This window comes from Diospyros lotus, chromosome 11, assembly GCF_014633365.1.
Source record: "Diospyros lotus cultivar Yz01 chromosome 11, ASM1463336v1, whole genome shotgun sequence".
NCBI lineage: Eukaryota > Viridiplantae > Streptophyta > Magnoliopsida > Ericales > Ebenaceae > Diospyros > Diospyros lotus.
Window position 1 is genome coordinate 29,628,240 of NC_068348.1, and position 11,966 is coordinate 29,640,205.

Here is an 11,966-nt window from a genome sequence, read left to right on the forward strand (position 1 = left end):
AGAAAGAAAAAGCGCACTGTAATCGGGGGGAAAAGCATAAACCGGGGGGTGTTAATTAATAACTTAATACTAACATGCGCCCACAGTTAAGGCCACTCAGCAGCGTTGATTACGCCCACAGTTGTTCGGCCGCTGATCGGAGATTAAACTCTCTGCTCAGACACCTCCTCGAACCGTCAACAATGGATCCCGCTCCGATCTCTGCTTCTCTGACTTCTTCGGCCTTCGGCGGCGAGTCTGTCTTCAATCACGTTGCTCGAGCTCCGGAAGATCCTATTCTAGGGGTACTCTTTTTGTCTTTTGCTCGCCGTTTGGATTCGGATTCTGATGGTTTTTTATGTGCGGCCCGTGGATCAAATGTTTTGATCTTCAGTTGTTTCCTGGGTTTATATATCTGATTTATTGCTGTAAATTTCTTCGTGCTTCGTTTGATCTCGGAAGTTCTCTTTATGTCGATACCGTTGCCTTTGTTTCGTGTCGTGTTTGTTTCTAGGTCGGGTTGATTCAGTTCTTATCGTGATCTCTGTCTGTGAATCTTTGTAAAATCTATGTTCTGTCATAATCGCTTGGATCAATTTATTGTTATCGTGACCAGTTTTATGCTTCGTCTCTTCCCCCCTCCCCAACGATGTTGATCTTTTGGGCTGCTAATCAGCAGCTTAGTTGTGAATAGTGTTTGGAATTATTGATTTGAGTTCTCTGTTTTTGTTCTTCACGGAATTGATGAATGAAGACAAGTTTAGTTTGTATTCTTTTGGTCAAAAAATGAAACACTTCCAACTGATCGAGACACTTACTCATGCATCCACGCTTTTATGAGAAACCCAGAAGACCATAGTGGAAATGGTCCTAGGGGCTAACAAAATGGTTATTAACTGACTGAGCTTTATTTCTTAATAAAGCTCCTTTTCAATAAATTCACATCTTGCACAAATCTCTAATTTTATTTACTCAGAATTTGGCAATGGTATCTATCTGAAGTTTAGGTCTTTTAGCTATTTGTTCCTTGCCTTTTTTCTCTACAATATTTCCATGAAATTTGGCTTCAACATTTTTTTTTATAGAGTTGTTGACTGTTTTCTGATGTTATATGTTGAACAAACAGGTAACTGTTGCATATAATAAAGATCCTAGCCCAGTGAAGTTAAATTTGGGTGTTGGTGCTTATAGAACAGAGGTGAGTTTGTTGATTATACAATTTTATCAAGAGCCAAAAACCTTAAAGGCATCACTCTTTATATATGCTCAGGGGCAGGACTGCCCGTTTAGAGGGTCAGGGGCTGTTAATTAAGTTGTGAACCTGTTTTTTGTAGAATCTTTTTACAGAAAATAGAAATTTGAAAATTGTGTTCAAATGAGAAAAAATTTTGAACATAAAATGGGAAATACTGTTTTCTGCTTTTCCAAATTTATACAATTAGACGTTTTCTAGTATATTTTCAAAAAGGGATGTTTTTCAAATAGAAAAATTGATTTTTGCGTCTAATCAAAATTAATATTAGTTTTACATATATAAAATGAGTAATCTACCTGGTAGGATTAAGGCTTGTATTTTATAAACTAAAATCAATCTAAATATAAACAACATTAATTTAGAAATTAACTATAATAATAATATTAAAAATTTAAAATATCAACAATACTTGTACTGTAAAAAGTAGAAATATTAATAAATAGAAAATTTGACTAATGATAGATAATATTATAATTTAAAATGGAACAATAATATTATAATATTAGCATATTAACAATATTAGTATTATAAATAGTAAAATTGACTAATAAATACCAAAGATATTAAGAACAACAATATTAGTATTATAAAATTTCTAAAATTGTAAAAAAGAATTAACAAATATAACCAACATCATTAATTTATAATATTAGCAATAGTATGGACGTTGTATTGGTAACATTAATCCTATAGTATTATCAATCTATTTTATTCGCAATTTTTGTAGAATAATAATAAAAATAATTAGTATTTTAATATCTCAATAATATTGTTAATAATATGGCATTGTATTATATAACAACTAAACACGTTTTTTTTTCCTGGTAAGTCTAAACACATGTTTTACATAACTATTTTAAACACATTTTTCAGTTTTCAAAATAAAAAAATAGTTATCTATATGTAATAATTCAACATGTTTTCAAAATTTTTAGAAAATTGGAGATGGAAAATTGAGAAACTTTTTGTGTAACTAAAGAGGCCCTTGAGTTCCTAAAGCGATTATGAACTTCTAGTTTTTCACCCATCATATCATGCTACATTGTGTCAGGCATTCTCAAAGAGATGCAGTTGTATTCTACAATCTAGTTTTAGTGCCACAAAGCATGCCATGCCTTCTGTACCATTATTGTACTTCACATAGTAAAGTGTTGACAGTGATGGCTATGGCCTTTCCAAATACAGTTTTCTAGGAACTGAGTTTGTAATATATTAGGATTTTTATCTAACAAATGCAATTCATTAGGTGAGGAACTTTGATCTGGCCATTATGCATGAATTTCATCTCTGATGCAAATTTCTTTTTTGGCTGATTTTTTATCTAATATAACAGGAAGGAAAACCTCTTGTCTTGAATGTGGTGAGAAAAGCAGAGCAGCTCCTTGTTAATGATAGGTGATATGTCTTGTCCTTGAGATTGTAACACTAACCTTCAAGAGTTGTGGTTTAGCTTCAACTTGTATTATGTGCAGGTCTCGAGTTAAGGAATACCTTCCTATTGTTGGTCTGGCAGATTTCAACAAATTGAGTGCCAAGCTCATACTTGGTGCTGACAGGTACATAACTTCAAAAACCCTATAAATTTCTAATCGCACGTTCATAACATATCATATCAAGTTTGGAAGGCATGTGGTTTTATATTAGTTGTTAATCAGATATGTTGCACATAACATATCATATCAAGTTATGTTGGCATGTGGGATTCGTTATCCTATAGGTTTGTTTTCTCTCTCTTTCAGTACAGTATATTTGTGAGAATTATTGGCTTTAAAATTGCATAGTAAAAGATGACACTGTGTGCTACATGATTTATATATTAACTCACTCCAACTGTAAATGGTAAATGGAAACCTTGTGAACAAGCATGAGGAGATGCATTGTATGAAATGCAACAGTTTTATTCTTTTTAAGATATATGCAAGAATGCTTTGAAAGAACTTACCTGCCATTAAAATTTGATTTTGTTTTCGTTTTTGTCTCCACCAAGAAATTCAAATTGTCTGAATCACACAGTTGCCCTGCTGAATTTTCTTACACACAGCACTTTATTGCTTCCCCAACTGATGCAAAATGCATCAGCCAATAATTGTTTTTTACACTATGAGGAGAGTTCATATTCTGCTCGGTCACTCAATAGGAGATGCATTGAATCTGTTGATGCCCTCAGCATTACCATCCTTGGATCTCAGGACTACAAAGAATTAAGATAAATATTGTAGCACCTTAGTATTTTTTTATCTTATTTTTCCTTTTAATAGAACATTTATATGTGAAACCAGCTCTGTGAATTCATGATTTTTTTTTTAATATTGTAAATTAATTTTCCTTAATTGAACAGACTTTATGTTGTGATATTTTACTTAAGCACATAGATAAGGTCTCCATGAATAACCAAGATCTTGTTGACTACGATGAGTTCCTTGTGCTCAAATATCTAAGGCGGCACAGGCTCATATGAACTGGCAAAATCTAATGGTTCTGGCCACAGGGTGTGAACCTAAGATCATGTGTTTAAACTTCTAATGATCCTAGGTTTGATTATGAAATAAGATTGCTGAACTATAGTTTAAAAAAAAAAAAACTGTCATGACTCCCAATGGAACATGTGACAACCCGTTCTCTTGGGCATGTTATAAAACCGAAAGTCTGGGGAATTTTTTTGAAAAAGAAATAATGAATTCAACATCAATTGTTAATTTATTCCTTCCCCCTTAACTCATCTAATAAATCCCTTACCCATTTTCTTTTGGTTAATTTAGTTTACCCAATGATCAGTGGAGAGCTTCACCCTTAATTCATTTGAAAATGCAATAATTTATTCTAAAATCATGATTAAGGGTGATAATCAGAGTTTCAACGTATCTAAACGTGTTTAGATTGAACCTTAGTGATATTACCGTTTTATACTCCTTAGTGATATTACCATTTTATACTTTTTTGGGTCATCTTTAGCCCACTCCTAGGCTTAAGAGACTCCCTGAGTCTTTCTTTAGTATGGTTGCCACTAAACATCCCATCGTAGTCAAATATTTAAAATAACCCAACCTTTATCAAAATTCATGAAAATTTCACAACTACTAGAAAGCTCATAAGATGATGTGTGAAACTATCAACTTCAAAGGACATCATTTTATCCTAGAAAAAATTATATAAAGTTGATTGTTCATTGTTGCGCTCATTATATGACACACTTCTGTATCTTGAGTATTTGACTAACCAAATATCTACCTTTTCAAGTGATCAATACACCGTCAGAGAGCTCCCTCAATGGACCACAACAGATCCAAAACTCATTTGATTTTATTAAGGTTTGATACCTTTCCAAATCTGACTCAAAGTCAGCTGGATTGATCTAGCTACTACATTGTGCAGTCGTTACCAAATCAGACATCTTTTTCCTCAAAAATCGAACGGACATGAAACCAAGTTTTGTAGAAACTAGACTTCCTTTTCCATCACCTGAAATTTTATTGTAATTTGACACATTGTATACTGCTCCCAGGAAATCATTAAAATGGACTGTCTCATAGCAGCATTTTGTTTTAGACCATTTGGACAGGTTTCACGAGAAAAATCATGACTAATTGTAGAAGAATCCTGTTTTGATGATTCATGTACCAAAAGTTTGGCAACACATACTAGTTTTTCAGAAAAATATAGATTTAGACATTACCACACGCTAGAATTCCTGTCTAAGCCAAAAATAGTGGCGTCACAGTATAGTCATATGTTGATCTTTTCATTTCCTAACATCCACAACCATTTATCTTACATTTCAACCTTTCAATGTAACCTACATATTACTACATAAGAATTCATTTTCATACAAAATCCTACCAAAATTAGACTTATGTAGTTTAAATGTTTTCAGGAACATAGACTTGCAATGTGTAGCCAAAACTAAATAAATTATCTATCCATGCTTCATATTCAATAACCATTTCTCTTTCATTCAACGACCTCTTTTCTTGTCCTTGGTCTAATGTGGTTTGTGTTGCATATTTGAATGTGCGAAGGTAAGTGATGAACCATTTAGTGAGGGTTAGAAAATCATTTTCGTGTATGATTCATGTTATATTCATAAACATCCCCCTAGACATTTTAGTGACCTATGGAGGGAGACCTTTACAAAGTTTTACCAAGTTGATCAACTTGCAAGATTGGTACCGAGTGCAACCCAACCATGTGTGTGGAGGGAGACCTTTACAAAGTTTTACCAAGTTGATCAACTTGCAAGATTGGTACCGAGTGGCGAGTGCAACCCAACCATTCACACATGGTAAATGATGTACCACTTCTCATAGCACTATGCCAACCCTATGACCATAGCAATATGCATGCAAACAAAAATCCATTTGTTTCATATGGAAGTTTCAAATGGAAGTTTCAAGAATCATAGATTCACGCATTGATGCCTTGATGCACAGTATATTCAACGATATATCTGTCATGCCAACTGAAGTTTAGAGATTAACAATGAACCCTCACCTTGTCTTGTTTGAAGGAAAATTGCTTGATTCCCCTAGCTTCTTTGTCACCTCTCTCATTTCTCTTCAATCTCCCTCCAACTGCTTTCTTTCTTCTAAGGGTGGAAGACACCCATTTGTTCCTTATATGTAGACCCCTAATGTTTTCCTAATTTCGAATATTGGGAAAAACCAATCAAATTGAAAAATTAAGAATTTATTTGAACATTTAATTTAAAATTAAAGACAAAAAAGCGCATGGAAATGGGTTTGGCTGCAGATCTCTTCTTCCTTTTACAATTTTGGAAGGGAGGACCCTTCCATTTCTTAGGGTCCTGGCACTGCTGCTTGCATGGCCTGGTTAATGGCCAATTAGGGCCATAGTTTTTTCTTTTTTTCTTCTTTTCTCCTTTTTTTTTTTTGGATCCTCAAATATATACATATATATGTATAAATTTATATACGCACTCATTTAACCCTTGGTTAAATCTTACTATTACTCAATATCAATTTAATTACACACTTAGTCACTAAATCAAATAGATCTTCAAGTTTCACTATTTCATCTTAGACCCAATTTTATGACCTTTACTTGGAAATAATTCTAAAAATTATTTGCAAAAAAATTTGTTTCCCCAAACCACTCAAGTATCAAAATTTTGAATAATCACATTGATACATTGAAATTTTGAATAATCACCCATTAATCTCATTTCTGATGATTTTTCTTTGAAAACTAATTCCCCAAACTTCCCACAGAATTTTGGTAATTACACTAGCACCCCAGGTTTCCAAAAATTGATACTTCAAAGTCCTAAAGAAACTTTGGTAATCCCACTGGTATAAAAAAATTCAATTTATTCATCAATCATGCCTATTTCAATGATTTTTCCTCACAAATTAACACTTCCAAATTCTCTCACAAATTAACACTTCAAAATTCTGTGAAATTTTTGGATGTTACACAGCAGCTTAAACTTCAAGCTTAGTAAGTTCTAGATAGATTTTGTATGCATTAAATAGCTATTTCCTCTGATTGTTGCTTGTTCTGTTGGTTGGGAATAGCCCTGCCATTGAAGAGAACAGGGTCACCACTGTCCAGTGCTTGTCTGGTACTGGCTCATTGAGAGTTGGAACTGAGTTTTTGGCAAGACATTATCACCAGGTAAAACACTTCTGTCAACTACTTGATCTTATTTTTCCTCTTTTCTGTATAGGGGGTTATGCAAACTGAATTGAACTTGGTCTGTGTCACAGCATAGCATATATATTCCCAACCCAACATGGGGAAACCACCCTAAAGTGTTCACTCTGGGAGGCTTATCTGTGAAGAGTTATCGCTATTATGATCCGGCAACACGCGGCCTCAATTTCCAAGGTTGGGGCATTACATTAGATATAGCTGTTGTATTCTATAATATTAGCATGTGCAATTTTTGACCATGCTGAAGTGTGATTTTGCTCATTGTTTTGTGCCATATCATTTGCGTTTCATCCAATGTTCTCTCTTTTGATGAAAAAAAGAAAAGAATAGTTAGTATTGTTCCTGAGCACGAGAATTTTTCCCCTATTTGAGTACTTGGGGTTTGGGTGCTAAAAATGCATATTTCTATTACTTGAAATGTGCATGTGTTGCTTATCTGTGTTATGGTATTTCTCCTTTTCTTGCTAACAGGACTGTTAGAGGACCTTGGTTCTGCTCCATCAGGAGCAATTGTGCTTCTTCATGCATGTGCTCATAACCCAACTGGTGTTGACCCAACCGTTGAGCAGTGGGAACAGATCAGGCAATTGATGAGATCGAAAGGCTTATTACCTTTTTTTGACAGTGCTTATCAGGTGAGTCACTGTTGAGTATTTCTGGGGCCCAAATATAGGGGCAGCCCCTTCAGTACCTATCTTCAAGACCTTAGATAATGAAGTTTTCACATTTTTAGGGTTTTGCAAGCGGAAATTTGGATGCTGATGCACAGTCTGTTCGCATGTTTGTTGCTGATGGCGGTGAATGCCTAGTGGCTCAGAGCTATGCAAAGAACATGGGGCTCTATGGGGAACGTGTTGGTGCCCTGAGCATAGTAAGGCAGCCTTACTTTCTGGAATTAACATTTTTATAGTTGGTGCTGCTGCAAGCTTTTTGCTTGCAAATGCTGCTTGATGAAGTTCATATTATATAACCGAACATAAAAAAAAAAGAAAAAGAAAGTCCATAGTTATGCTTTTGTGTAAATGTAGATATTGAAAATTGGGAACCCCCCTCCATTTTCAATGTTGATGAATTCATTTTTTAGCTCTTGTGTTCCTCTAGTTTGCTTTTGATACTGCATTACACATAAAATCTAAACACCATCTTGTCTGGTAATGTTGTATCTCTCGACAAACTAAGATTTTGTTTTTGGTTTTTTTTTTATTATATTAGATTAGTTCTCCTTGTTGACACGCTAAAATTTTTATTATTTGAATCTTGTCATTTTATTGCTTCATGAATATACTAAAGAATGAACAAGTTCAAAACAGTGTTCTGTGCATTTTGAAATTTATTGTCTTTTAATTATTTAGTTGTCAAAGTCTATGAAAAGCATGGTTCCAGATGAAAGATAGGAACACATATGACAGGGATATGTTAATATGACAAATTAGCCACTGAACTGAGATATATCACAATACATGATTGACATAATTTTTTAAAATATTATCTTGAACTTAAATAAATCAAATGTGGTAAGTTGACTTGTGGTATTAGAGTTCATGCAAAAGCAAAGGATTATGTTGCTTTGACGTGGACTTAGGACTGGATTGAACATAACATCAGTCGTCATGCTGCACTCTTAGAAGTGCATATAATTTTTCCCTGCATATTTATAACCTGATTTCATACTGAAAGTGTTGTATCTCAATGTTCTAAATGTGTTAAGCATGCATCTAAGAATGCATGATAAGATGTAATACTTGGAAATTCAGAATAAATTTCTTTTGTAAATTTATTATGTTCATAGTTCTTGAGGAATTTTTTTTTTGGAACATCAAGCTACAGAAACTTGTAAATTTGGTCCTAAATTTTCCTGGAAATAAATGATACTTTAATAATAAAATTACAGGCAACAATATCATGATGGAGAAATCTTCAACACCTTTTTGAACATATTTAATATGTGTGGTTCAAATTACATCAAGGTAACTTTGCTAGTTGGTCAAAATGTTCATAAATTTTGTTGGACTTGGCCTTTAACGGAGTTCATGGATGCGGCATAAAACTATGTCATGGGATAATTGTTGTAATTGGCGGGTTTGGTAGGTGGGAATTTCTGTTAGTCAGTTAGGCTTATTTCAATTTCAAATAATTTGTAAAACATATGAACTTGAGGCTGCATTTGGTGCCTTTCTTGAGTCGGATCAGTATAAATCACAACTGATGCCGCTCCTTTTCCTTTGGGTTATGTTGAGAATAGAACAATCCAATTCTCCTGCCTAATTTCCCTCCGTTTCTCTCTCCCTCTCAATTCTCTCTATTTCCTTCCACACTTCTCCCCAATTCTCCTCAATTCAAAGGAGAATTCCCCTCTGTCAGATTCAACTCTTGACAAACTACTACTAATAAGAGCAGATTTTATTAAAGATTAAATTAATGGAATCTAGCCAAAAAAAAGAAGAAAACTATGGAAGTGTAAGACCAATTTCTCTTGGAAATGTAATGTTGAATTTTTTGATGCAAGATTACTAGCCTCAATCTTTTAGTTGTTTGTATAGATTTTTCTTGACCTTCATTATTTTTTCTGGTTGTCATATTTATCAAAATTTCCATTTCATAGGTCTGCAGGACTGCAGATGTTGCAAGCAGAGTTGAGAGCCAGTTGAAACTTGTGATAAGGCCCATGTATTCTAACCCACCCATCCATGGAGCATCTATTGTGGCTACTATTCTTAAGGACAGGTATTGTATTATACTAAAGATTCGGAATGATCATCTGCATCACTTTTTTCTTTTTCAAATTGAATTGATAGATATAATAGAATGACCATATGGTGGATGGTACATTATCTAGTGATGTGGTTCCATTGATGAGTTCAATGACACGAACTACAACATGGCTAAAACATTCCAGAAATAGACTCCTGGTTGTATATTCCATTAGATAATCAAGTTCTCTGCTATTCTACTCTGCTTATTTTTTTTCCCTTTATTTTTTATGTGAGGCGTAGCTTATCTTTCCCTGCAGGAATATGTTTGATGAATGGACTATCGAGTTGAAGGAAATGGCTGATCGTATCATCAGCATGCGACACCAACTGTTTGAAGCTTTACAAGCTAGAGGTAATCCAATGTAAATTTGCCTTCCATAAGTTACATAGGTGCAGAACAGGCATCAGGATTATAGTTCAAGTGGTAGTATTCCAATGCTTTTTTAGATTTTTGGTGGTAAAAGAGCCTGTGGTTTTTATATCTTGGCAGTCTCAGATACAACATATGAGAGAACATTAAAGGAAAAAGTGAAAATAGTGCCTTAGCCTCTGAGAGCTTGATTTGGATTTTCGCTGACAAAGGAAAAACTTATTATAAAATGACAACTTTCCTGAACTTCAAAACAAATGGCTTCCAGCAAATGAATAGATTGAGTATCTGTAAAATGACTCAACCATCTCTATTAATTGAATAAAAACACAGAGATCTACAAGTTTTTATTGACAAGGATACATCACAATTTTTTTTTTAAATAACCTATGTGAAATATTCTAAAACTGCTAAAACCCTTGTATGAAGGGCTAATGATGCATGTAGCCTTACTTGGTTCTCATGTTTGTGTTACTCCTGTATCTGATTGTACCTGTTGGTTATCTAGTTTTCTTTTTTATTTATTCATTGAGAGTGTGCCTTGATAGCAACAGTAAGGTCCAGGGTTCAAGTTGTGGAAACAACCTCTTTGCAAAAAAAGAAAAGGGGAATGTTACATACAAATACAACAGTTTCCCAGTCCTTGCAGAATATTGAGCCTCATGGACTAGGGACGGCCTAAGGCTTTATATCTGTTTCGGGGTGGAAACTAGTACTTTTATTTTTCGGGGCTCTTTTCTGCTCCTGCCTAAGCTTGCTGGCTTAGGCAGTATTCTGGGTAGTCTTTAGTACAATTTATTTTTTTGTTAGGAGACTGGATAATAAATTGGAAGATTCCCTTTTTCCTCAGGTGTTTCTTTATCTTTTCCGGCAGGTACCCCTGGTGACTGGAGTCACATTATCAAGCAAATTGGAATGTTTACTTTTACTGGATTGAACTCGGAGCAAGTTGCATTCATGACCAAAGAATACCATATTTACATGACATCTGACGGGTAAGAAGTTTATTGCACATCCTTATCCATACAAAAAGGAAAAACAGTTTCATATGCAAGTTAATATAGAACCATGAATGACTGTTGCCTGGATATTTTTTTTTATTGTGTCTGATGGTGGTAAATATGATAATCTCATGTTCCATAAAATGTTTTTTAGCATAACTAAGCATAGGCGCTTCTAAGAAAGTACTATATCGTGTTGGATGCTTCTGAGACACTTTTAAATAAATCAGTTGTCAGATCCGTGACTGGACATGCCGTATTATGGTTTTTTTAAATAGGACAAAGTGCTAAATAAGCTATTGTCCTGTAGTTCGGGAGCTAAATTGGCCCCTCTATTTTAAAAAAAAGCCAAATAAGTCACTATATTTTGAAACATGGGATTACGTTTATATGTCGTCTTAACACTGTTAGCAACATTTTGATGCCATTAACTTCAGTCGGAAGCAAATTCACCTTAGTCACAAATGCACAAATTGAACCTTAAATCATGATTTATCTGTTGTTTCTTCGAACCTACTATCCGGAAGTTAGAATGTTCTTTCCGGATAGAAATCAATTGCTTCTTCAAATGTTTGCCTAACAACCTTGACTTTCTGCAGGAGGATCAGCATGGCCGGCCTGAGCTCGAAGACAGCCCCTCACCTTGCAGATGCAATACACGCAGCCGTTACTCAGGCTGCCTGAATAATTTCTCTGGTAACTTCTTCCTGCCCGCCGGCATCTCTTTCTGGCAGTTAGTGTTGTAATAATTGCCACCCCAATGGCTTGGGGTAGAAAATGAAACAAATGCCCCTCGTATTGGAGGAATTTTGGACAGTTATGGCATCTCCTTCTTGTATCTGTGTGCTGAACCACAGAACTTAGTAAAAAGCTAACAGTTTTTCTTGTACTTTGAAAATTTTTCAAAATATTGATTGTTAGTTACAAATTGTTCCTCA

The 11,966-nt window shown here is 34.5% G+C and overlaps 1 protein-coding gene across 1 annotated transcript; it reads left to right on the forward strand.

Moving 5' to 3' along the window:
* LOC127812967 (aspartate aminotransferase, cytoplasmic) lies at nucleotides 1–11,956 on the forward strand. Its single transcript, XM_052353587.1, has 12 exons — nucleotides 1–284; nucleotides 1,106–1,177; nucleotides 2,568–2,629; nucleotides 2,707–2,790; nucleotides 6,766–6,865; nucleotides 6,958–7,078; nucleotides 7,376–7,539; nucleotides 7,638–7,775; nucleotides 9,507–9,628; nucleotides 9,915–10,009; nucleotides 10,902–11,022; nucleotides 11,628–11,956. The coding sequence occupies exons 1-12, from the start codon at nucleotides 75–77 to the stop codon at nucleotides 11,710–11,712; spliced, it is 1,374 nt and encodes a 457-aa protein (XP_052209547.1). The 5' UTR covers nucleotides 1–74; the 3' UTR covers nucleotides 11,713–11,956.
* The last annotated feature ends 10 nt before the right edge of the window (nucleotides 11,957–11,966 follow it).

Coding starts and splice junctions, on each gene's coding strand:
- LOC127812967 (XM_052353587.1), top strand. CDS start 75: ATGCGCCCACAGTTAAGGCCACTCAGCAGCGTTGATTACGCCCACAGT. Junction 6,866..6,957: donor TGGCAAGACATTATCACCAG/GTAAAACACTTC, acceptor TCTGTGTCACAG/CATAGCATATATATTCCCAA. Junction 9,629..9,914: donor GCTACTATTCTTAAGGACAG/GTATTGTATTAT, acceptor CTTTCCCTGCAG/GAATATGTTTGATGAATGGA.